Source organism: Elephas maximus, chromosome 3, assembly GCF_024166365.1.
Source record: "Elephas maximus indicus isolate mEleMax1 chromosome 3, mEleMax1 primary haplotype, whole genome shotgun sequence".
Lineage (NCBI taxonomy): Eukaryota > Metazoa > Chordata > Mammalia > Proboscidea > Elephantidae > Elephas > Elephas maximus.
This window is the reverse complement of record NC_064821.1, coordinates 2,993,677-3,020,299: the sequence shown is the minus strand read 5'-3', so window position 1 is coordinate 3,020,299 and position 26,623 is coordinate 2,993,677. Positions and strand designations below refer to the sequence as shown.

The 26,623-nt window shown below is 53.1% G+C and overlaps 2 protein-coding genes across 4 annotated transcripts in view; one reads left to right on the top strand and one right to left on the bottom strand.

Moving 5' to 3' along the window:
* The window catches only part of SF3A2 (splicing factor 3a subunit 2), a 113,307-nt gene that overhangs the window by 8,569 nt on the left and 78,115 nt on the right, over window positions 1–26,623 (bottom strand). The window contains exon 1 of one of the 3 annotated variants that reach the window (XM_049876272.1): window positions 306–391. The exons of 1 other annotated variant lie outside the window; for it this stretch is intronic. The gene's annotated coding sequence lies outside the window, so the exon portion shown is untranslated. Of the gene's footprint in view, window positions 1–7; window positions 279–305; window positions 392–26,623 lie in introns of those variants that run through there. One more of the 3 variants, XM_049876275.1, reaches the window with a different exon arrangement.
* On the top strand, window positions 481–3,067 carry PLEKHJ1 (pleckstrin homology domain containing J1). Its single transcript, XM_049876282.1, has 7 exons — window positions 481–543; window positions 840–989; window positions 1,108–1,175; window positions 1,420–1,486; window positions 2,225–2,315; window positions 2,415–2,478; window positions 2,558–3,067. The coding sequence occupies exons 2-7, from the start codon at window positions 896–898 to the stop codon at window positions 2,621–2,623; spliced, it is 450 nt and encodes a 149-aa protein (XP_049732239.1). The 5' UTR covers window positions 481–543; window positions 840–895; the 3' UTR covers window positions 2,624–3,067.

Genomic DNA, 26,623 nt, shown 5'->3' with positions numbered 1-26,623 from the left:
GCCAGACCTCAGCGGGTCCTTCCCGGGAGAGCTTCGAGACGGAAGAGGGGGTGTCGGGCTGGCCTCGCCGGGCCGGGCCCTCCGCCGAGCTGCGATGCGCGGGCACCGGGGAGAACCCGGGTGCAGAGAGCCCGACTCCGCCAGGCGGGAAAGGGGAACGCGACCCGGCCGCCAGCCCGCCCTCCGGCTCGCGCCCCGCAAGCCGCGCGGCCCGTTACAGGCGCTTCTCTCCCGCATCCGCTACGCTTCAGGGAAACCAGGCCCTCGGTGGCCGCCACCCTCGCCCCGGGCCGCCCGCTACTCACTCGCAACAGACGCCGCCACCACTCGGCCCCGCGTTCGCGCGTCGCAGACTAATGAAGCACTTCCGGGGCAATCGGCGCAGGGCCTCGGTGTGCGCATGCTCGGCCCGGCCAGAGGCGCAGGAGAGACACTCGCGCGCACAAGGGAAAGGGGATGGGGCTCAGAGTGCGGGCCGGAAGCCGGAGCGCGCGTGCGCACAGCGCTCCCGCCGAACTCTCGGTTGTCTTCAGCTTTCGCGAGGTCAGCTATCGCGAGAAGGGTGGAATGGCTCTTCTCTAAAACGTTATTGTTCCCTTCTGCCTTCCCCCTTCCTCCATTAAGGGCGCCGCCGGTCTTTGGGTGGTCCTTGATTTTGTCTTCACCCCGGGGCAATGTATTTTGAGGTGATGTAATGAGTAATGACTGTCCACCGGCCCCCGGACACCAGCGCCACGCACCGGTTAGGGACGAGATTAGCAGCCCGGGGTAGCGCTCAGGGGCACTGACTCTGGCAGCACTTCCGGGCTGCGAGTTGAGACTTTCTTTGGCGCCGGCAGGGACGGCGGCCGAGAGGGCGGCGGTCTGGGATCGCGTTCTCTCTCCCGGCGGCGCCATGCGCTACAACGAGAAGCAGCTGCAGGCGCTATCCCGGCAGCCGGCCGAGATGGCGGCCGAGCTGGGCATGCGGGGCCCCAAGAAGGGCAGCGGTGAGTGGGCGCCCAGGGAGCTGGGGTGCGCGGTCTCCGGGTCTCGGGGGTCCGGGTTAACGGGGTGCGCGGGAGTGGCCCCTCGGCCACGCGCCCTAAGCCGGCTCTGTGCCCGCAGTGGTGAAGCGGCGGCTGGTGAAGCTGGTGGTCAATTTCCTTTTCTATTTCCGGACGGACGAGGCCGAGGTAGGGGCGCTGTCCGGACAGGGCGGGGGTCCCAGGGACGAGCGGGACCAGCCCGCCCTTGGGTTTGCAGTGCCTTGTTTGCCCCCTTTAAGCTAGGAGTCGGGCGCTGGTCCTGTCACTTTGCTGTCTCAGACTCCTTCGTGGAATCCGCCCCCAAGAGGGGGAGGAAACCCAGGCCAGGAAGGGGCAGGCGCCTTGGGGAAGGGTGACCTGCGCCCCCATCCGCTTCTACGTGTATCTCCAGCCCATCGGAGCCCTGGTACTGGAGCACTGCCGAGTCAACCGGGAAGAGCCCAGCGGCTTCTCCATCAGTGAGTGGGGTTGGTGGCAAGGATAGCCGGATCCCCGGCACTGACATGCAGGGGTCCCCGTCGTCCCCTCCCCAGGCGCCCGAGGCTCCACCTGTCTCCCCAGCCTGGCGCCACCGTTCCCCAGAAACAAGGGGCCATTGTCCCTGGCAGCTCAAGGTCAGGTTTCTTTCTGGGCGGCACACCACCTGTCCACCTGCCAAGGCCGTTGCAGGCGGGGTTCCTCCCCAGCGGCCTCGCCCCAGACTTTGCCCTCCCCATGGGGCCCAGGCTGGACTCCAGCTGTTGGGATAGTGGGGGGGAATGATGGTGGGGAGGAACCACCCGGCATCCAAGCCCCTCCCCCAAAGGCCACCAGAACTTTGTTTTGCTTGATTAAGCACTGATCTCTTGGGATGTCTTCATACTCCGTTTTCTGGGCTCTCTTCTTGAGGTCCAATGTGCAGGGGGAGGTGGAGCCCGGTACAGGTGTGTCCAGCTCAGTGTGGTTTGTGAGGGGTGAGGCCAGGAGGACTGCCTGGAGAAGAGGGGTGGTGTTGCAGACAGGTGATAGCATATGAGCAAGGCCGTGAGGTGTGCAAGCTGGGGTCCCAAAATCCTGGGGTCAGTGGAAGCTGGCAAGTGGCGGGCCTGGCCCGGGCCTGGCAGTGGTGAGGGTGTGGCCAGTATCAGCAGGAAGCTGAGGCCTGTGGCCAGCGGGACAGACAGGCCCTCCCGCCCCCCCGCCCCAACCCCCGGCAGCCTTCGTGGAGGACACGGAGAGGAAGTACCATTTTCAGTGCTGCAGTGAGAACCAGTGTCAGGAGTGGATTGAGGCGCTGCGCCGGGCCAGGTAGGGGAGCAGGGGGTGGGGCATCAGCGGGGCGGGGCATCTGTGGGGACCAGCGGGCACCATGGAGCCGGTGACCACTCACCTCCTCTGTCTCCCTAGCTACGAGTTCATGCGGAGGAGCCTTGTCTTCTACAGAAACGAGATCCAGAAGATGACAGGCAAGGTGAGTGCGGGGCAGGCGGGCGGCGGCGAGGTCCTCCCGGGCCCAGGGCTCACTGTTCCTGCCCTTGCCCCCCTCCCAGGATCCCCTGGAGCAGTTTGGCATCTCTGAGGAGACCCGGTTCCAGCTGAGCAGCTTGAAGGCATGAGCCCCTGGACTGGCGAGGCCCTTGCTCAGGGCTGGATGAGCCCTTTCTCCTGGGTCTCCCCTGTGTAGGCTGGGTTTGTGGGGGAGGTGTTTTGTCTTCCCTAAGGCCAGGTGGGGTGCAGGGTGGCCCTTGTGGAGGAACGCACACGGACTGGCCACCCTTTGGGGCCGCTGCTGCTGTAGGCTGCCGGGGGGCAAGCGTCCACTTCTTGGCACCGGGCCGCCCCGCCCCCAGCTACCCCCTGGAGGAGCAGGGGGTTTCCCGCTGGCTGAATGTACAGTCAGACTGTGAAGCTGTGAAGGGCGTGGAGACACCACCGCCTGCCCCAATGTGAACTCACTCCTGCTGACGGGGGGCGGTGCCATGGCCACACCTCTGGGCGGAGCTGGACAGGGCCACCCTCGCCCATGTGCTCCTGTTGAAATAAACGTACCTCTTTTTCTACTGGTTGGTGATGATGAGAATGGGGGGGCTGGGGGATCCAGCCGTCTGTCAGTTTAGGGGGCGCTGGCTGCATGGTAGGGAGGAGCCCCTAGGCCCCGGGTGGGAAAAGGTCCGGACCCCACGGGGCCTCTAGCATAGGCCCTGATGGCAAGTGTAGGGAGAGTAGGGGGTAGGGGGAACCCTAAGATGAGTCCAACTCCCTGACACGCCCCCAAATGTGGGTGGGACCTGTGACACATCTAACCAATCACGTAAAGGAAAGGCGAGGGGTTTTTGCGGATGTAATTAAAGTGTCAAATTAGATGGTTTTGAATCAATCAAAACGGAGTTTATCCTGGGTGGGCTGGCCTAAACAGGTGAGAGCCCTTAAAAGTGGGAGTCGGCCCCCCCACAATCACAGCAGCTGCTGCTCTCAAAGTGCTTCCAGGCACAGATGGCCTGGGGACAGTCACAGCACCTACCCATGTCCCCACCCCCCACCGTGACACAGAAGAAACATGGCCTTGGAACCCATTTGAGTGGAAACAGGTATCTTTATTGCAGCATGTAGAGATGGCAATGCAGAGAGGCCGGCCCAGGGCCTCAATGGGACAGACTGGAACACACAGGGCAAAGCCACATCTCTGGCAGTCACAGAAAGGATGGGAGAGAGAAAGGCTACAGTGAGCAAGCCCTGTCCCTATGGAGGCCTGAGCAGAGAGGTGGCCCTCAGTGTGATAAATCAAGGTGCAGCAACCTTAAGTAAGTCACGATTCACGCCTGGGCCACGGCCAGGGTGAGGCTGGTTCCTGCGGTAGGCACCCACTGCAGGTCCAGGAGGGGGTCTGAGGGCCAAGCGGTCAAGGTCGCACAGGCCTTAGGGAGTTTTTAACTGATTCCTGAATAAGGATAATTTGGCAAATAACTCATTCCCCTGAAGTTGCCCACGAGCCAGCAGCAGCACCGAGTCCCGACCTAGAGCTGCCAGAAGAAGCCAGGCTCAAGGCCTCAACCCACTGCCTTTCCCTGCACCACCTTCTCCCAGCTGCCCCTGGAGCTCGCTGAGGGTAAAGGGCATTTTGTTGGCATTGGCCGAATCCGGGAGAAGTATCTAGTGTCACGTGCAGCCCTGGCTGGCACACAGGTAGCTAAGGGGTGTGCTCTCACACGCGAGGGTCCCTGGTGGATCGATGCTGACCCGCATAGGCTCACAAGTGCCCAGTCTGTGGGCCCTCCCCAGACTCAAGTACCTGTCCAGGCTGGTCGCATAAGAATAGACTATCGCCTTTCAGGGGTGCCCCACACCCTGCCTGGCCATGTGCCCTCGGGCAGGTGGGGTGCTGGACTTCTTGGGCAGTGTGGACAATTTTTTTTAGCCTAGAGCCTCGCACTGCCGGGACCTCTCTTTGCGGGGAGGAGAGGTGGATGCCTCTGCTCCCAGATGACGCGGGGACCTCGCGGAGGGCCGAGCAAGGTGGTGCCGAGGGCTGAAGCAGCAAGGCAGCCCCTATTAGCTGAACGCCAATGCAGGAAGGGGGAAGTTTGAAAAAGGACAGCCGAGTTTCAAAAACGAGTCGAGAGCACCATCTTCAGGTCCCAGTGACTGTTGCTGGGGGGTGGGGTTAGAGGCTGAGGCAGCTGTGGGTGTCAGGGTGGGAGGGGGCACATGGCCCCAGAGCACCTGCCCCGTCCCACCCTGGGGAATCAGGACCAGGGGCGGAAAGCCTTCCCCAGGTCCATAGCTAGTTTGTCTGCACTGGTATTGAGCGGGTGAGCGAGCACCGGCTTTCCCACGAACAAACAGAACCCAAAACCTGAGCCCCACTTTCAGGAGGAAGGCACCCCCGGGATCCTTGAGAACGCTGCCCTGGGACAAGCAGGCACTTGGAGGGCAGGGTGCTCCCCCGTCCCTAGGCCATGTGCCGGGCCACCCCCATCTGTCCACCTGCCTCCTGCTGACCAGGCTCTTGGTTTATTAAGTAGCAAGGACGGGGTGCTCCCTGGGCCATGTGCCGGGCCACCTCATCTGTCCAGCCACCTCCTACTGTCCAGGGCCAGGGGCTCCCTGCTCTCTGGGCCCACCCTGTCTGTCCACCTGGCACCTGTCCTCTTGCTGACAGGGTCAGGGGCTTTGGCCACCACGTGCCCGGGACGTTGGTTTCTAGACAGTTCAGGCACACTGCTGAGAGGGTTCCAAAGGACCGGAGAACCTCGCTGACGCCACAGGAAGCACCCGGGACAGTTGTGCCCCCCAAGTCCGCACTAACACATCAGCTCAGGCACCAACAGACAAGGCTGATGACGGGTACGAGTGCTGGGGGGAGGCCGGGGGGCTGGCTGGGAGGGCGTTAGGGCAGCAGGGGCTCTACCTGTCTCACGTGGACACAGGGCCTCTGTCTGCTGCTGTGCAGGCGGTGACCATGGTCTGGGCCCCAGGCCAGCCCAGCCAGCCCCATCTGTGCACTTGAATAAATAAGATTTGTTTTTTTCCCCCCACCCAACTTTTTTTTTTTTTAAGTTTATTGTGCATTAAAAACAAAAAAAATAAATGAAATCGAGTCTACAGAACTTTTAAGCTTTTATCCCATCTCTGTAAAGTACTGTCACGGGTCAGTGTGACTTCTGTACAAACACCAGGCCCACGTGGCCACCCTGCCCTGTGTCCTGAGCAGCGCACTGCCAGTTCTTTGGAAGGGAGTCCTCTCTAAGGAAGGGACGGTACATGCGGATGCCCCTCTGTGCACGAGCTGGCGTGCTTTCGGTACATGGGCAGCTCAGCGGGAGGCGTACACGCACAGAGACATGCATGCACATAGACACACATTCTCACAGAGACACGCACACATTCACACAGAGATGCACACACTAACATGCACACACACACGGGCGCACACAGGCATGCGCAGACACGCACACATTTACACGCAGACATGCACACACGACATACATACACAGAAACATGCACACACTAACACATGCACACAGACGTGCACAGACATGCACACACTAACGCACATAGACATGCGCATACACACGTGCACACACTAATGCACACACACAGAAATGTGCACACACAGACATGAACACATTCACACACAGGCATGACAGAGATGCAGAGACATGTACACACACGTGCAGACACAGGCATGCACATGCACACACAGGCATGACAGACATGCACAGAGACATGCACATACAGGCATGCACGCACATACAGACATGCGCACACACTTTCACAAGGCATGCACACACAGGCACGCACACACAGGCATGCAGACACAGGCACACAGGCGCACACACAGGCACGCACACGCACGCACAGGCATGCACACACAGGCACACACAGGTATGCACACACAGGCATGCACAAAGGCACACACAGGCACGTACACACAGACACAGGCATGCACACACAGATACACATAGGTATGCAGCCACAGGCACGCACACACAGGCACGCACACAGGCACACACAGGTATGCACACACAGGCATGCACATACAGACACAGGCATGCACACACAGGCGCACAGACACACAGGCATGCATACACAGACATGCACATAAACACACACGTAAGCACACATGGCATGCACAGACACACAAGTGGCCACTGCACTGAACAGGGAGGTGAGTGCAGAAGGTCACATGAGCAGTGGCCGGTTATCTGTGGCATTCCCAGGCCTGCCACCCTCCCGCTGGTGTCCTGGGCTACCCTCGACCACTGGTGAGACTAGCACCCACTCTGCAGCTGGGAACCTGGACTCGAGAGCCTGGTGGTTTGAGGTGACCAGGGGGTGAGGAGGTCCGGGCCAGGAAAGGGCCTTGGGGACTGGCTGCATGAGACAACCATTCACCTCCAAAAGCACCCCTCGCACTTCAGACACGAGGACACTAAAAACCAACCAAGGCTAGGGAAGCTGCAACCGACCCCTGGGAGAACAAAGCAGCAGGCGGGGGGCACCCACAGTGGACGCCATTAGCAGGAAACTGGTCAGGGCGGAGCTGCATCTGGGGCTACCACGCTCCTGCCGACCCATAGCACCGACCACAGACAAGGTGCAAAGGAGGGTGGAGGACCGGGCTGTGGGGACCCCAAATGTAAAGAATCCTCACAGGACAGCAAAAGAAGGAAAGGCCTGTTGAAAGAGAAGCCTCTGTTTTCTGGTGGCCTCCATACATAGAGGATCGGGGGACAAGGCAGCTGGCAGTGAGCAAGAGCCGAAGGAAGGGGGGCGGGAACACGACAGGGCCAAGCTGTGTGACCAGCCCTGCAAGCCCAGCCACCTCCACAAAGGGGACAGACCCTGGAGCCACAGCAGCTGGGAGAGGCAAGGAAGGACCCTCCCCTAGAGTGTCCGGAGGGAGCACAGCCCTGCTGATGCCCTGAATCTGGACTCCTGGCCGCCAGAACCATGAGGGAATGAATGTCTATTGTCCTAGGCCCCCAGTGTATGCAGCTTTGTCACGACAGCCTCAGGACACTGGCGCAGCCCAAGTGGACCCCCACCAGGCCATGTGAGGTTCCAGGACACAGTGCTCCAGCCACGTCTCCAAGAGCGCTGACCATCCTAGGATCTGAGAACACACCTTCTTGAGCAGCATGACGTGGAGACCGCAGGGCAGCCTGGGGTGGAAGGTGATGGCTGGCCGTCCTGACCCGGGAGTGTGAGGGCAGAGTGGGCATGCTCAGATGCCTGGGGTGGCACTGGGCAGGGGTGGTGAGTGTGCTGGACCAGTGCCAAGGTGACACCAAGAACAAGGACCCCCTGAACCCAGCCTGGGGGAGGAGGCCAATCCCAAAATAAAGGGCACTAGAGTTGGGGTGACTTCCCAGTGGCCACCGCGTGCTAAGCCCAGGGCCGAGCCAGCAGGGACACCCCCAGGCATGAGCGTTCTGGGATGGCAGAAGGAGGCAGCAACTCTGTGGGGCCCACGGGGGCATAAGGACCATGACAAGTAGAACGAGGTGCCCTGCTCCAGCTTCACGGCCCCTACAATGAGCGACGCAAGGGGTCCGCAGCCAAGAGCCAGGCTGGAATGCTGAGCAAGGGGTTGAGGAGGATGGGGCCGTGTCAGGCCCAAGGGCTGAGAGCAGAGCACGGCTAAGTGGATGGTGGCTCGCAGCAGGAGGACACACCTGGGTGCTGTCACAGCACTACAACCACGCACTTTCTCACGACAGCAAAAAAGTGGAGGCTGCACCCACAGTGAGAACCAGAGGCTGCCACAGCAGGCCCCCTCACCCAGGGCCCCAGAATGCTCTGGGCACCATGGTCCCCAGCCCAGGCTAGGCATGTCCAGGTCCTGCCCCATCTGTTCCCCTCCCCTGATATAATGGACTGATAAAATAACCAGATTTTTAATACAGGCTCGAGTTAGCAAAGGCTCTGTCTTAGTCATCTACTGCTGCTGTAACAGAGATACCACAAGTGGATGGCTTTAACAAACAAAAATTTATTCTCTCACAGTCTAGGAGGCTAGCAGTCTGAATTCAGGGTGCCAGCTCCAGGGGAAGGCTTTCTCGCTCTGTCGGCTCTAGGGGAAGGTTCTTGTCATCAACCTTCCCCGATCTAGGAGCTTCTCAGCATAGGGATCCCAGGTCCAAGGGATGCGCTCTGCTCCTGGGGCTGCTTTCTTGGTGATATGAGGTCCTTCTCCTTTCTGCTAGCTTCTCTCTTTTATATCTCAAAAGAAATGGATTTAAAATACAACCTAATCCTGTAGATGGAGTCCTGTTTCATAACTGTCCCTAATCCTGCCTCATTAACATAATAGAAGTTAGAATTTACAACACACAGAAAAATCACATCAGACCACAAAATGGTGCACAATCACACAACACTAGGAATTATGGCCTAGCCAAATTGATACACATTTTTTGGGGAAACAACGCAATCCACAACAGACTCGCACAGAAAACCCAAGGGCGTGGTCTTCAGGGAGCTCTATCACGCGGGGATATGTGTGCACTGCAAGGAGGCAGAGGGCAAGAAGCCGCCACAGGAGGCTCCCCTTCCCACCAATGACAACAATGTTCGCAGGGAGGGGAGGGCTCCATGTTTCCAACACTGCCACGAGCTGTTGGCCTGCTCCTGGGATGTCTGACGTCTGACCTGGAGTGTGACTTGTTGCCGGAAGACAATGCCGTCTCTGCGATGCAAACCTGCGCCCACGGCTACTTTCGTGAGCAGACCAACATCAACCTGCCTCCACAAGGCCAAAGGCCATCAAACAGAGCACAGTTCTTACAAACGAACCGTCTGAAGCTGTGAAGAATCTGGTTTTATCATTCTTCACAAAGGCTGTCATCTCTACTCCCAGGTAGACACCCAAGAGAAATGAAAGCCTGCACACGTGTGGTCACAGCACCATAGTTCACAATGGCCAAAGGTGGACACACCCAGATGTCCACCAGCAGGTGACAGACACAATGTGGTCCATCCAAACTACAAAGGGTAATGGTCGCACAACACTGTGAATGTACTGTTGTTGTGGATAGGTGCCATTGAGTTGGTTCCAACTCATAGCAACTCTGTGTACAACAGAAAGAAACACTGTCAGGTCCTGTGCCATCCTCACAATTGTTGCTATGTTTGAAACCCGTTGTTGAAGTCACTGTGTCAATCCATCTCATTGAGTATCTTCCCGTTTTTTGATAATCCTCTACTCTACCAAGCATGATGTCCTTCTCCAAGGACTATTTCCTCCCGATAACATGTCCAAAGTTCATGAGACAAAGTCTCTCCATGCTCACTTTCAAGGAGCACTCTGGCTGTATTCTTCCAAGATGGACTTGTTTTTCTGGCAGTCCATAGTATATTCAATATTCTCTGCCAACACCATAATTCAAATGCATCAATTCTTCTTTGGTCTTTGTTCATTGTCTGGCTTTTGCAGGTGTGTGAGGCGACTGAAAATATCATGGCTTGGGCCAGGCACACTTTAGTCCTCAAAATGATATCTTTGCTTTTCAACACTTTAAAGAGGTCTTTGGCAGCAGATTTTCCCAATGCAATACATCATTTGATTTTTTGACTGCTGATTCCATGGGCATTGATTGTGGATCCAAGTAAAATGAAATTCTTGACAACCTCACTATTTTCTCCGTATATCATGATGCTCCTTATTGATCCAGTTGTCAGGATTTTTGTTTTCTTTACGTTGAGGTGTAATCCATACTGAAGGCTGTCGTCTTTGATCTGCATCAGTAAGTGCTTCAAGTCTTCCCTTTCAGCAAGCAAGGTTATGTCATCTGCATATCACCCAGGTTGTTAATGAGTCTTCCTCCAATCCTGATGCTGCGTTCTTCTTCATATAGTCCAGCTTCTCAGATTATTTGTTCAGCATACAGACTGAATAAAAAAAAAAAAACAGACTGAATAGGTACGGTGAAAAGATACAACCCTGACAGACACTTTTCCTGATTTTAAACCACACTGTAGCCCCTTGTTCTGATCAAATGACTGTCTCTTGGTCTATGCACAGGTTCCACATGAGCACAATTAAGTGTTCTGGGATTCCCATTCTGCTGCACCTGCTTTTAAATTATCTTCAACAAAATTTTACTTGCATGTGGTAGTGATGATATTGTTCAATAATTTCCCCATTCTGTTGGATCACCTTTCTTCGGAATGGGCACGAATATGGATCTCTTCCAGTCAGTTGCCCAGGTAGCTGTCTTCCAAATTTCTTGGCATTGACTAGTGAGCACCTCCAGCGCTGCACCTGTTTGTTGAAACATCTCAACTGATACTCCATCAATTCCTGGAGCCTTGTTTTTCACCAATGCCTTCAGTGCAGCTTGGACTTTTTCCTTCAGTACAATCAGTTCCTGGTTATATGCTACCTCCTGAAATGGTTGACTGTCGACCAATTCTTTCTGGTACAGTGACTGTGTATTCCTCCCATCTTCTCTTGATGCTCCCTAGGTCATTCAATATTTTGTCCACAGAATTCTTCAAAATTGCAACTCGAGGCTTGAATTTTTCTTCAGTTATTTCAGCTTGAGAAATGCTGAGCACGTTCTTCTCTTTTGGTTTTGTAACCCGAGGTCTTTGCACATGTCATTATAATATTTCACTGTCTTCTTGGGCCACCCTTTGAAATCCTCTGTTCCGCACTTTTACTTCATTATTTTTTCCATTTGCTTTAGCTGCTCAATGTTAAAAAGCAAGCTTCAGAGTCTCTTCTGACATCCATTTTGGTCTTTTCTGTCTTTTAAATGACCTTTTGCTTTCTTCCTTTATGATGTCCTTGATTAACCCCACAACTCGTCTAGTGTTCGTTTGTTAGTTTTCAATGCACCAAATCTATTGTTGAGCTGGTCTCCAAATTCAGGTGGGATATACTCAAGGTCGTACTTTGACTCCTGTGGACTTGTTCTAATTTTCTTCAGCTTCCACTTAAACTTGCATATGAGCAACTAATGGTCTGTTTGGCAGTCAGCCCCTAGCCTTGTTCTGATCGATGATATTGAGCTTTTTCATCATTTCTTTCCACAGATGTAGTCGATTTGATTCCTGTGTTTTCCATCCAGTTCAGTCCACGTGTAGAGTTGCCGTTTATGTTGGTGAGAAAAGGTACCTGCAATGAATAAGCTGTTTGTCTTACAAAATTCTACTGTAATTTCCAGCATCGTTTCTATCACTAAGGTGTATTTTCCAACTACCGGTAACTTATTCTTTGTTTCAACTTTCGAATTCCAATCACCAGTAATTACCAATGCAACTTGATTACATGTTTGATCAATTTCAGACTGCAGAAGTTGGTAAAAATCCTCAGTTTCCTCTTCTTTGACATTAGTGATTGGTCCATAAGTCTGAATAACAGTCATATTAACTGGTCTTCCTTGTAGGCGTGTGGATATTATCCTATCACTGACAGCGCTGTACTTCAGGATAGACCCTGAAATGCTCATCTTGATGATGAATGTAATGCCATTCCTCCTGTCATTCCTGGCATTGTAGACCATATGATTGTCTAAGTGGCCAATACCAGTTCATTTCCACTCACTAATGCCTAGGGTATTGATCTTTATGCGTCCATTCATTTTTGACAACTTCAAATTTTCCTAGATTCATCGTTTGTACATTCCACGTTCCAACTGATAATTTATGTTTGGAACCGTTCTCGTTTTGAGTCGTTCCACATCAGCAAATGAACGTCCTGAAAGTTTTACTCCATCCACATCAAGGCTGACTCACTTTGAGGCAGCTTTTCCCTAGTTGTATTTTGAGCATCTTCCTACTTAAGGGGTTTATCTTTTGGTACTATATCAGACAATGTTCTGTTAATTCATAAGATTTCTACTGGCCTATTTTTTCCGAAGCAGACCTCCAGGTCCTTCTTCCTAGTCTGTCTCAGTCTGGGAGCTCCGCTAAAACCTTTCCACCATGGGTGACAGTGCTGGTATTTAAAATACCGTTGGCATAGCTTCCATCATCACAGCAACAAGAAAACCAGCACAGTAGGACAAACGGACAGATGTGTCGTGGGTGAATGTACTAAAAACACTGCATCACACACTTTAAATGGGGAAAACGTATGGTATGTGAATTATAGATCAATAAAAACGTTACCACTGAGTTGATTCCGACTCATACTGACCCTATGGGACAGAGCAGAACTGCCCCATAGGGTTTCCAAGAAGAGGTTGGTGCAATGGAACTGCCCACCTTTTGGTTAGCAGCCTTAGCTCTTCATCACTTTGCTACTAGAGTTCCATATGGTAACAAAGCTGTTACTTTTCAGAAAAGGTATCATCATACACATGAACCCCAGCACGATTCAAAAAGGATGACACTGTAAAAGGGCGGCTTGAAACATTCCTCTGAGACCCGCCCGAGGGCCTAGAGACCGTGGGAGAGACTCACGTCTGCCCCCGGTGCCTGGCGGTGGCCGTGAGCCACTTTTCCTTCCTGTGCATAGAGCGGGGGGCCACAGGAAGACGGTGGGTTGAGAGGCCCCCAGTGCCACCCACCCAGCCACCCAGAGCTGCTTCCGCAGGGAGGGGAGCAGGCCCTGCGGTCTGCGAGCCCACCACTGCCGTCACCCTGCACACGCCAACACACAGCAGGCGGCCCAGGCCCTGGCCAGCAACTGGGAGGGGTGAGGGGGAGGCCGCGAAGGCCACCGCACCCTGGACGCTGAGCCCTGGCCCAAGTCCTATCCTCAAGGGGGCGCCCAGCGCCCAGACACCTCCACCGAGGAAGGGCAGTACGGGGTGTCCACGGGGCCGCAGTGGGTCACGGGCCGGGAAGGACGCAGGGCCAGCCGCAGCCGCGGAGAGGGAGCGGGCACAGAGGCCGGCGAGCGCGACCCGGAGACGCTGGCTGGGAGGTGCTGTGCTGACGGGGGACCCGGGCGGGAGGCGGCTACGGAGCCTGGGACGGTCCCCTTGGCTGTCTTCGGCTCCTACTCAGGTCCCCTCCTCGCTTGTTGAGTTACGGGAGGCGGCACTCTGACCCACCAGCCGGGCGCCGCGTCAAAGCCCAGGGACGCTGCTGGGCTCTTTCTAAACCCCGGGAGCCACGGTGCACGGAGGTGGGTGTGAAGAGTCAGGCGCGGGGACCGCAGGCGGCGCCTACACCGTCCCCGCGACGCCGGTGCAACTCCGCACGCACGCCCAGCGCGCACGGCGAGGACACGCCCACGGCGGGGACACGCCCACAGCACTGCCCCCGCCCAGCGCGCACCGCCAGGACACGCCCACGGCACGTGCCCCCGCCCAACGCGCACCGCGGGGACACGCCCACGGCACGTGCCCCCGCCCAGCGCACACCGCGAGGACACGCCTACATCACATGCCCCGCCCAACGCGCACCGCGGGGACACGCCCACGGCACGTGCCCCCGCCCAACGCGCACCGCGAGGACACGCCTACATCACGTGCCTCCCGTCCAGCGCGCACCGCGAGGACACGCCCACAGCACGTGCCCCCGCCCAGCGCACACCGCGAGGACACGCCTACATCACGTGCCCCCGGCCCAGCGCGCACCGCGAGGACACGCCTACATCACGTGCCTCCCGTCCAGCGCGCACCGCGAGGACACGCCTACATCACGTGCCTCCCGTCCAGCGCGCACCGCGAGGACACGCCCACAGCACGTGCCCCCGCCCAGCGCACACCGCGAGGACACGCCTACATCACGTGCCCCCGGCCCAGCGCACACCGCGAGGACACGCCTACATCACGTGCCCCCGGCCCAGCGCGCACCGCGAGGACACGCCCACAGCACGTGGCTCCCGTCCAGCGCGCACCGGGAGGACATGCGAGCTCCCGCTGCTGCGAGACCACCCGCCTCGTCTTCGCAGAGGGGCGGCGACCGACGAGACCACAGGCGAGGCAGTCAGGCCGACCCCCGCCCGTCCGCCCTTAGTCACTCACCTTCACGGCCTTGGCTGGGATGTCGGCTTTCTCCACGACGTAGTGATGTTTGCAGTTGGTGGCTGCGGCGACTGGAGCACGACCTGGCCGACTCCATGAAGCAGAGGGACACATACGGCCGGGGCTCGGAGGCGACGAGACAGATTGCCGGGCGGGGGAGGGGCGGGGCGCGGGGCGGGGCGGGGCGTGAGGTGGGCGGGGCGCGACGCGGGGCTGGCTGTGGGCGGGGCGTGGGGGAGGGGCGGGGCGTGAGGGGGCTGGGGGTGGGCGCGGAGGTGACGAGGGCAGGCTGCCGGGCCCATTTGGCGGGCCGCTGAGGACCCGGGTCACGGCAGAGCCACTCCTCAGGGTTAAGTGCACCCCGCTGACATCTCGTCACCGCGGACACGACTCCACGGCGTCCGGAACGGGAACCCGTTTTCATTCCGAGGCCCAGTGTGGTGTCAGCTATCGATGGGAGCACGAATCCCTCGGAGAGGCTCCAGCCACCCCAAACCTCCAGAACACCTCCGCACCCCCCAGATCACCACTGCGGCGCGCACTCCCACGGGGGCGCCCCAGATCACCACCGTGGGGGAGGAGGACACCGCACTTCCAACCCGAAATCTCTCATAACGTTTTTCAAAGACGGGAGTCTGACCGAGGCCTGGTCCGGGCTTGGAAAGGCCACAGGAGAAACCACGACAGGTCACACCCGGGGCTCCGACACCCATCGTTTCCTGGCATCAGTGGCACACGCCAGCAAGTCGAGACCCCAAGTCGCACGCCCACACAGTGAAGCCGTCTGCGGCCAGAGTGAGAGCCCGACCCGTCAGCCGCGGAGCCCTGGTGGCAAAGTGGCTGAGCACTAGGCTGCTACCCAAAAGGTCCTCGGTTGGAATTCACCAGCCACTCCACAGGAGAAAAATGTGGCAGCCGGTTTCCTTAAGGATTTGCAGCCTTGGACACTCTGTGGGGCAGTTCTACCCTGTCCTGTAGGGTCACCATGAGTTGAGAGTGACTCGAGGTTAGCAGTGGGTTTAGGAGCTCTGCACCGTGGTGTGGCTGGGAGGCTTCTTACAGGGCCACATCATTTCAGGTGCTGTGTTGGGAGCCCTTGGTTTCCATTTGGAATAAGATAGACTCAACAGGTGGAATGTGTACCAGCAGGGAGGTGAGCGCCAGGCCCACCCACCTCCAGAAGCTCAAGCTAACTGCCGGGGGTGGGGGGTGGGGGTAGTGGGCGGGGGGACAAGCCTGGGATGCGGAAAGCACTGGCAGGAGAGTGCAGGCTCTGTCGTCAGCTCCTGGCTTCTGAACTACAGTCAGTCCTCATTCTTAACACATCTGCCTGTTTGGTGACAACGCTGTGGTGTTTGCGTGGAGCGGCAGCGCCCTTCCCAGCGCAGCTAAGCAGGGCTGGCGCTGTGTTGGCCAGCGATTTACAAAACACCACAGTCGCAAACAGATCGATCTGTTCCACAAACAGGTCGTCCTCGGTCATCTTGATCTTGTCGATCATCTGTGCCACCAGGTCGAAGGAGGTCTCGCCGTACACCTCGGGCGAGAAGGGCTCGTAGTTGTTGAGCTTCTCGGGGTCAGTCACCGAGTGGTTGTAGACCTGCTGCAGGATGTGCCGCAGAAGCCCATTGCACGGCCGCGTGTTCAGCTTCATGGGCTGCGTGGTCCCCTTCCACTAGGGCGAAGGGCGGCAGGAAAACTAGTCAATACTCGGGACCCACGCCCTGGTAAAGGAAGTGCCTTGTGTGTGTGTGCACGTGTGTGAATGTGTACATACGTGTGCCCAATGTGTGTGTGCGTACGTGTGTGAATGTGTGCATACGTGTGTGCCCAATGTGTGCACGTGTGTGAATGTGTGCATACCTGCGTGCCCAATGTGTGTGCGTGTGAATGTGTGCATATATGTGCCCAACGTGTATGTGCATGTGTGCACGTGTGAATGTGTGCCCAATGTGTGTGAATGTGTGCATACATATGTGCCCAATGTGTGCATGTGTGTGAATGTGTACATATATGTGTGCCCAATGTGTGCCTGTGTGAATGTGCATACATGTGTGCCCAATGTGTGCATGTGTGTGAATGTGTGCATACATGTGCCCAATGTGTGCACGTGTGTGAATGTGTACACATGTGTGCCCAATGTGTGCACGTGTGTGAATGTACATACGTGTGCCATGTGTGCATACGTGTGTGCCCAATGTGTACGTGTGTGAATGTGTGCATACCTGTGTGCATGTGTGTGAATGTGTACATGCATGTGTGCCCAGTGTGTGCATGTGTGTGAATGTGTGCATACATGTGTGCCCAATGTGTGTATGCACATGTGTGAATATGCATACTTGTGTGCCCAATGTGTCTGCACGTGTGAATGTGTGCACGTGTGAATGTGTGCATACATGTGTGCCCAATGTGTGCATGTACACGTGTGAATGTGTACATGTGTGCCCAATGTGTGTGCATGTGTGCACTGTGAATGTGTGCATATATGTGTACCCAATGTGCGTGCGTGTGCACGTCTGAATGTGTACATACATGTGTGCCCAATGTGTGTATGTGTATACACATGTCCAATGTGTTTCTGTGCATGTGTGCATGTATACATGTGCCCAGTGTATGTGCATGTGTGTGAATGTGTACATACACGTGTGCCCAGTGTGTGTGCATGTATGTGTGCATGTAGATGTGTACATGGGTGTATATGCACGTGTGTATGTAATTTCCCTGTTTTTGTCGCAGATGGGGAAAGGAAGGCGTGGAGGACGATCCTTCTCCCCACCTGCCCCCCATGGCCTGGGCACTCTGCACATGCCCCTTTCTCTGCCCAAGCTCATCGTGGGAATACACTCAAGAGTGCAGATGGGGACCCAGGCGTTGTCTCCTCCCACCAGGCTTCCCTGGGCCCCAGCTTTCCAGCATGACCCCTGCTGTGCAGGAAGGCCCGCTGCCTGGGACCCCTGAGCTGAAACAGAGGGTCTCTTTAACCCTATCAACTCCGGCACTCTCTGAAAGTCTGGCCTCAGAAAAGCCAGCTCAAACTAGAAATCTATTCCACAGGAGCAATCAGCTGGGATCACAAACATAGCCTCAGCTTCACGTTTCTGAGGTTCTAGCCCTGCCTGGCCTCAGGCCTGCTGCAGGGTGTCACCGTGGGCACTGGTGGATCCCTCCGCCACCCACTCACGGTCACACCATGGGCAGGGGCTGACGGCACCATCTTGAGTGCCCACCCTCGGCGCTGTCTAGGGAGGGTCTGCAGGGGACATAGCCTGGAAAAGGGCCTGGTCTGCTACCAAGACGCCACTCCCCAACATCACAACGTCATCCACAGAACCCCCACGACTGGACCTCAGTCTGCTGCAGACCTGTGCCCGCTGAGGGCCAGTGCCCACTGAGGCCCCATGGCAGGGATCACGGCGTGGTGAACCTACAATGGGGGTGGGCTGCAGGGACAGCGGGGCCACCTACCAGCTGGTGGATGTTGTCAATGGCCCGGTTGTACTTGTCACAGAGCCTCTGCGTGCTCTCGAAGCTGAAAGGCAGGGGGAGGAGCCGTCACTGCAGACACTCCTGATGACAGTGCAGTGACAGGGCCTGCTCAGAACGGGATGTCCAGTCCCAAGTGGGCTGCCACAGGCCAGCGTGTCCTTGCAGGAGGAACCCCAGTGGCCTGTGCAGGAAGACATCACTCACCCCCAGGGCCCCGGGGGCTCGTTCCGCAGGCCTAGCTGGGAACGTGTTCAGAGCTCTGGGGACAAGGAGTCAGGCCAGGGCTCCCAGGGCAGCCCTGAGCTCAGGCCTCAGGGCTCAAAACCAAGGTCAGAGGTCTGTCCGTTGGGCTGGAGGTGGGATAGGGGCAGGGAATGGCTGAAGGGAAACACGGAGCCAGTTCAGGGAGGATAGGTGGGACTGGGCCATCCCTGGCCCTCAGGCCTCAGCTTCTGAGTGTGCAGAAGCCCAGGCCAGGTGAGTGGAGAGGCCTAGGGCTCTGCTCACGTCCCCTCACGCACAACTCGGAAGAAGCTGCACGACTTTGCGCTTTCTTTTACTCCACCTTCTACATCTTTCCTTCAGCCTCTGTGGCTGGAAGCTGCTCAGAGACTCTAGATTCTCCAGAGAAGAATTCTGTTCTGAGTGGGTGTGCACATGTGGAGGCCCAGAGGAGCTGGGTGCTATGACAGCCCTGGCTGGCCATGCACACTGTCTCCTGGCCACTCAAGGCAGCTGGTCCCACAAATAGACCACCCCTGTGGCTTACCCTCAGAAATCCTGGTGTCGTAGTGGTTGAGAGCTACGACTGCTAACCAAAAGGTCAACCGTTTAAATCCACCAGGCACTCCTGGGAAATCCTATGGGGCTGTTCTACTTTGTCCTTCAGGGTTGCTATGAGTTAGAATTGACTTGACAGCAATGGGCTGGATTGGGTTTGGTGACCGCCCGCTCCGCCCCATTGCTCAGGGTCTGATAAAAAAGCTGGAGATGCCAGTACCCACACTCACCTCACCCTGAGGGGCAGCAATGCCTACCATGGAGTCTGCAGCACTGGGCTAGTGCTGACCGACACTGCAGGCCACCTGACATCCACCCACACCCTAGGGGTCCCACTGCTCCTGATGGTTAGTGAGGTGCCTCCTCTGTGACAACACCAGGCTGCTGATGACACGGGGAGAAGGGGAAGAGGTGAGGGGACATGGTGGCTGTCCACTGAGGCAGAAATCGCGGCCCGGCCAACAGCAGCCCTTTCATGACAGTGAACGCAGAGGTGAAGAAATCAGGGAGGAGCCCTCTGCAGCAACCCAGGGCTGCTCAGGGTGTCCCTTTGCCAGGGGAGGCAGCTGAGTCCCCAGACAGCACAGCCCTCCCAAGAGCTGAGACAGGCGTGACTATGGAATGTTTTCCTTCAAGTTTTCCTGTAAATGACCAGAGAAAATAATACCAAAATAACCAGACCCATTGCCATCAAGTCGATTCTGACTCATAGGGACCCTATAGGACAAAGTAGAACTGCCCCACAGGGTTTCCAAAGGTGTAAATCTTTACAGAAGCAGACTGTCACATCTTTCTACCACCCAGCGGATGGGTTTGAACCGCCAACCTTTCAGTTAGCAGCCGAGCACTCAACCACTGCACCACCAGGGCTCAAACCACTTGAGGAATCCTTTACCACAAATAGTGGACTCCATCTTAATAAAAAACAAGATTTTAGACTCATCTGGTTAGCGGCTGTAGCTCTTAACCACTACGCGACCAGGGTTTCCAAGAACAAAAAAGGAATAAAAAGAAACCACCCATCACATACAGAGAAAAACAGACAATGATACCAAAGTCAGAAGGAGAATGGTTGCAGGGTTAGGAACTACAGGGGTTAATGGAACAAGGAATGTATTTATGCTCCTAAGATCTTGTAAAAATTGATTCATCTATTTACCTTCCTTCTTTACTGGGACTATGAGCTTGTTCCATGATCTGTCAGCTTGTCATACTGTGGTGGCTTGTGTGCTGTTGTGATGCTCGACGCTATGCCACTGGTATTTCAAACACCAGCAGGTCACCCAAGGTGGATAGGTTTCAGCAGAGCTTCCAGACTAAGAAAGACTAGGAAGAAGTGCCTGGTGACCTACTTCTGAAAATTAGCCAGTGAAAACCTTACAGATCACAAGAATCAAAGTTATCCGTGATCATGAAGATGGCACAGAACTTGTCACCACTTTGTTGTGTTATACATAAAACCACCAGGAGCTGGAGTCGACTCCGTGGCAACTAACAGCAACAGGCGTATTACAGGGTAAGAATACCTCAAATTTATCTATTCAAAAATAATTTATTATCTATTTTTATTATAACCATTTTTTCTCCTAATTGAACTCTTTACAAAGAATATTGCTTTACTCGAGTTGTTATTGTTAGGTACCACAGAGTTGGTTCCGACTAATAGCGACCCCATGTACAACAGAACGACACACTACCAGGTCCTGCGCCATCCTCACGATCGTTCGCTTGAGCCCATCACTGCAGCCCTGTGTCAGCCCATCGTGTTCAGGGTCTCCCTTTGCTTTGCTGTGTCAGCCCATCGTGTTCAGGGTCTCCCTTTGCTTTGCTGTGTCAGCCCATCTTGTTGAGGGTCTCCCTTTCCTTTGCTGTGTCAGGCCATCTTGTTGAGGGTCTCCCTTTGCTTTGCTGTGTCAGCCCATCTTGTTCAGGGTCTCCCTTTCCTTTGCTGTGTCAGCCCATCGTGTTCAGGGTCTCCCTTTCCTTTGCTGTGTCAGCCCATCTTGTTCAGGGTCTCCCTTTGCTTTGCTGTGTCAGCCCATCTTGTTGAGGGTCTCCCTTTCCTTTGCTGTGTCAGCCCATCTTGTTCAGGGTCTCCCTTTCCTTTGCTGTGTCAGGCCATCTTGTTGAGGGTCTCCCTTTCCTTTGCTGTGTCAGGCCATCTTGTTCAGGGTCTCCCTTTGCTTTGCTGACTCTCTGCTTCACCAAGTATGGTGTCCTTCTCCAGAGGCTGGCCCTCTAAACAACATGTCCATAGTTCCTAGGACAAACTCTCGCCATCCTCCTGAGGACCATTCTGCTTGGACTTCTTCCAAGACAGATTTGTTCATTCTTCTGTCAGTTCATGGTATATTCAGTATTCTTCACGAACATCATAATTCAAAGGCCTCAATTCTTCTGTCTGCCTTATTAATTGTCCAGCTTTGCCATGCATGTGAAGAGAATGAAAATACCATGGTTTGGGTCAGGTGCATCTTAGTCCTCAAAATGACATTTTTGCCTTTTAACACTTTAAAGAGGTCTGTTGCAGCTAATCTGCCCAGTGCAATATGTCTTTTGGTTTCTAGACTGCTGCTTCCATAGGTGTTGACTGTGGATCGAAGTAAAATGAAATCCTTGACAACCTCACTGTTTTCTCTGTTTATCATGATGTTGCTTATTGGTTCAGTTGTGAGGATTTTTGTTTTATGTTGAGGTGTAATCCATACTGAAGGCTGTGGTCTTTGGTCTTCATCAGGAAGTGCTTAAAGTCCTCTTCACTTTCAGCAAGCAACTCTGTCATAACGCAGGTTGTTAATGAGTCTCCCTCCAATCCTGATGCCCCACTCTTCATATAGTCCAGGTTCGCAGATTATTTGCTCAGTATACAGATTAATTATGGTAAAAGGATACAACCCTGATACACACCGTTCCTGACTTTATTCTACCCATTATCCCCTTATTTCTTGCAAACAACTGGCTCTTGATCTATGTACAGGTTCCTCATGAGCACAATTAAGTGTTTTGCAATTCCCATTCTTCACAATGTTTTCCATAATTTGTTATGATCCACACAGTCGAATGCCTTTGCATAGTCAATAAAACACAGGTAAACATCTTTCTGGTATTCTCTGCTTTTAGCCAGGATCCATCTGACATCAGCAATGATATCTCTGGTCCCAAATCATCTTCTGAATCTGGCTTGAATTTCTAGCAGTTCCCTAGGCATCAGTGAGCTGAAATGGACTGGTATTGGCCATTTCGAATCAGACAATCATATGGTCTACTATGCCTGGAATGACAAATGGAAGAGGAATGGCATTGCATTCATCGTCAAAAAGAACATTTCAAGATGTATCCTGAAGTACAATGCTGTTGGTGATAGGATAATATCCATATGTCTACAAGGAAGACCAATGACTTCTTCATTGCAAATACCTTTTTTCAACAACATAAACAGCGACTATATAGACATGGTTCTCATCAGATGGAATACATAGGAATCAAAATGACTACATCTGTGGAAAGAGATGATGGAAAAGCTCAATATCATCAGTCAGAAAAAGTCCATGGGCCAACTGGGAACAGACCATAAATTGCTCACATGCAAGTTTAAGTTGAAGCTGAAGAAAATTAGAGCAAGTCCACAAGACCGAAAGTATGACATTGAGTATATCACACCTGAATTTAGAAACCACCTTAAGAATAGATTTGACATGTTGAACACTAATGACCAAAGACCAGATGAGTTGTGGAACGACATCAAGGACCTCATACATGAAGAAAGCAAGAGGTCATTAAAAGGACAGAAAAGATCAAAATGGATGTCAGAAGAGACTCTGAAACTTGCTCTTGAATGTAGAATAGCTAAAGAGAGAGGAAAAAATGATGAAGCAAAAAATGCTAAACAGATGCTTTCAAAGGCTGGTTCCAGAAGACAAAGTATTATAATGGGATGTGCAAACACCTGGAGTTAGAAAACCAAAAGGGAAGAACATGCTCAGCATTTCTCAAGCTGAAAGAAATGAAGAAAAAATTCAAGCCTCTAGTTGCAACACTGAAGGACTCTATGAGAAAAATACTAAAGATGCAGGAAAAAACACAAAATAATAAATGTTGGAGAGGCTGTGGAGAGATTGGAACACTTCTACACTGCTGGTGGGAATGTAAAATGGTACAACCACTTTGGAAATCGATTTGGCGCTTCCTTAAAAAGCTAGAAATAGAGCTACCATACGATCCAGCAATCCCACTCCTTGGAATATATCCTAGAGAAATAAGAGCCTTTACATGAACAGGTATATGCACACCCATGTTTACTGCAGCACTGTTTACAATAGCAAAAAGATGGAAGCAACCAAGGTGCCCATCAACAGATGAATGGATAAATAAATTATGGTATATTCACACAATGGAATACTACGCATCGATAAAGAACAGTGAGGGATCTGTGAAACATTTCATAACATGGAGGAACCTGGGAGGCATTATGATGAGTGAAATTAGTCAGTTGCAAAAGGACAAATATTGTATAAGACCACTATTATAAGAACTTGAGAAATAGTTTAAACTGAGAAGAAAACATTCTTTTGTGGTTATGAGGGGGGGAGGGAGTGAGGATGCGAGAAGGGTATTCACTAGATAGTAGATAACTACTTTAGGTGAAGGGAAAGACAGCGCTCAATACAGGGGAGGTCAGCATAATTGGACTAAACCAAAAGCAAAGAAGCTTCCTGAATAAACTGAATGCTTTGAAGGCCAGCATAGCAGGGGCAGGGGTCTGGGGACCATGGTTTCAGGGGACATCTAAGTCAATTGGCATAATAAAATCTATTAACAAAACATTCTGCATCCCACTTAGAGTGGCGTCTGGGGTCTTATACGCTAGCAAGCAGCCATCTAAGGTGTATCAATTGATCTCAGCCCACCTGGATCAGAGGAGAATGAAGAACATCAAGGACACAAGGTGATTATGAGCCCAAGAGACAGAAAGGGCCACATGATCCAGTGAGTACATCATCCTGAGACCAGAAGAACTAGATGGTGCCTGGCTACAACCAATGACTGCCCTGACAGGGAACACAACAGAGAACCCCTGAGGGAGCAGGAGAGCAGTGGGATGCAGACCCCAAGCTCTCATAAGACCAGACTTAATGGTCTGACTGAGACTAGAAGGACCCCAGTGTTCATGGCCCCCAGACCTTCTGTTGCCCCAGGACAGGAACCATTCCTGAAGCCAAATCTTCAGACATGGATTGGACTGGACAATGGGTTGGAGAGGGATGCTGGTGAGGAGTGAGATTCTTGGATCAGGTGGACACTTGAAACTATGTTGGCATCTCCTGCCCAGAGGGGAGCTGAGAGGGTGGAGGGGATTAGAAGCTGGTGAAAAGGACACGAAAAGAGAGAGTGGAGGGGGAGAGCAGACTGTCTCATTAGGGGGAGAGTAATTGGGAGTGTGTAGCAAGGTATATATGGGTTTTTGTGTGAGAGACTGACTTGATTTGTAAACTTTCACTTAAAGCACAATAAAAATTATTAAAAAAAAAAAGATGCAGGAAGCATCAAAAGAAGGTGGAAGGAATACAGAGTCACTGTACCAAAAAGAATTGGTTGATGCTCAACCATTGCAGGATATGATCAGGAACTGATGGTACTGAAGGAAGAAGTCCAAGCTGCACTGAAGGCATTGGTGAGAAACAAGGCTCCAGGAACTGACGGAAGAGCAGTTGAGATGTTTCAACAAATGCATGCAGCACCAGAGGTGCTCATTTGTGTATGCCACAGAATTTGGAAGACAGCTACCTGGCCAACTGACTGGAAGAGATCCCTATTTGTGCCATTCCAAAGAAAGGTGATCCAACAGAATGCAGACATTATTGAACAATATCATTAATATCACGCACAAGTAAAATTTTGCTGAAGATCATTCAATAGCGACTGCAGCAGTACATCAAAAGGGAACTGCCAATAAGACCACTATTATAAGATCTTGAGAAATAGTACAAACTGAGAAGAACACATACTTTTGTGGTTACGAAGGGGGGAGGGAGGGAGGGTGGGAGAGGGTTTTTTTACTGATTAATTAGCAGATAAGAACTGCTTCAGGTGAAGGGAAGGACAATACTCAATACATGGAAGGTCAGCTCAACTGGACTGGAAAGGAAAGAAGTTTCAGGATAAACTGAATGCTTCAAAGGTCAGCGGAGCAAGGGCGGGGGTTTGGGGACCATGGTTTAAGGGGACTTCTAAGTCAATTGGCAAAATAATTCTATTACGAAAACATTCTGCATCCCACTTTGAAATGTGGCATCTGGGGTCTTAAATGCTAACAAGCGGCCATCTAAGATGCATCAATTGGTCTCAACCCACCTGGATCAAAGGAGAATGAAGAACACCAAGATCACATGATAACTAAGAGCCCAAGAGACAGAAAGGGCCACATGAACCAGAGACCAACATCATCCTGAGACCAGAAGAACTAGTTGGTGCCCGGCCACAATCGATGGCTGCCCTGACAGGGAGCACAACAGAGGACCCCTAAGGGAGCAGGAGATCAGTGGGATGCAGACCCCAAATTCTCACAAAAAGACCATACTTAATGGTCTGAGACTAGAGGAATCCCGGCGGTCATGGTCCCCAAACCTTCTCTTGGCCCAGGACAGGAACCATTCCCGAAGACAACTCATCAGACATGGAAGAGACTGGACAATGGGTTGGAGAGAGATGCTGATGAAGAGTGAGCTACTTGTATCAGGTGGACACTTGAGACTGTGTTGGCATCTCCTGTCTGGAGGGGGGATGGGAGGATAGAGAGAGTTGGAAGCTGGCAAAATTGTCACGAAAGGAGAGACTGAAAGGGCTGACTCATTAGGGGGAGAGCAAGTGGGAGTACGGAGTAAGGTGTATATAAACTTATATGTGACAGTCTGACTTGATTTGTAAACGTTCACTTGAAGCTCAATAAAAGTTAATAAAATTAAAAAAGAAAAAGGGAACTGCCAGCAGTTCAAGCTGGATTTAGAAGAGGACGTGGAACCAGGGATATCATTGCTGATGTCAGATGGATCCTGGCTGAAAGCAGAGAATACCAGAAGGATGTTTACCTGTCTTACTATGTAAAGGCATTCAGCTGTGTGGGTCATAACAACTTATGGATAACATTGCGAAGAATATGTATTCCAGAATACTTAATTCTGCTCAAAAGGAACCTGTACACAGACCAAGAGGCAATCATTTGAACAGAATAAGGGGTCATTGATAAGTCAGGAAAGAAAGGAAAGACCAAAATGGATGTCAGAAGAGACTCTGAAAGTTCCTCACAACTGGACCATTAAGCAACATCATGATAAATGGAGAAAAGATTGAAGCTGTTGAGGATTTCATTTCACTTGGATGCACAGTCAACACCCATGGGAGCAGCAGTCAAGATATCAAATGATACATTGCACTGGGCAAATTGGCTGCAAAAGATCTCTTTAAAGCTTTGAGAACAAAGTTGTCACTTTGAGGACTAAGATGTGCCTGACCCAAGCCATGGTGTTTTCAGTCACCTCATATGCAGGTAAAAGCTGTACAATAAATAAGACTGAAGAAGAAATGAAACCTTTGAATTACGGTGTTGGTGAAGAATATTAAATACACCACTGGATTGCCAGAAGAACAAATGTGTCTTGGAAGAAATACAGCCAGAATGCTCTTCAGAAGTAAGCATGGTGAGACTTTTTCTCACATTGTTTGGGCACCTTATTAGGAGGGACCTGTCCCTGGAGAAGGATATCATGCTTGGGAAAGTGGAGGGTCAGTAGAGGTTGTCAATGAGATGGATTGACACTGGCTGCAACAATGGGCTCAAGCATAACAAGGACTGTGAGGATGGTGCAGGAAAGGCAATGTTTTGCTCTGTTGTACATAGCGTTGATATGAGTTGGGACAAACTTGACG

What these genes read in the sequence shown, in the direction of transcription:
- PLEKHJ1 (XM_049876282.1), top strand. Translation starts at nt 896, where the DNA reads ATGCGCTACAACGAGAAGCAGCTGCAGGCGCTATCCCGGCAGCCGGCC. An exon ending in GAGGCGCTGCGCCGGGCCAG is followed by an intron (nt 2,316 to 2,414) that starts GTAGGGGAGCAG and finishes CTGTCTCCCTAG; the next exon opens with CTACGAGTTCATGCGGAGGA. An exon ending in TCCAGAAGATGACAGGCAAG is followed by an intron (nt 2,479 to 2,557) that starts GTGAGTGCGGGG and finishes CCCCCCTCCCAG; the next exon opens with GATCCCCTGGAGCAGTTTGG.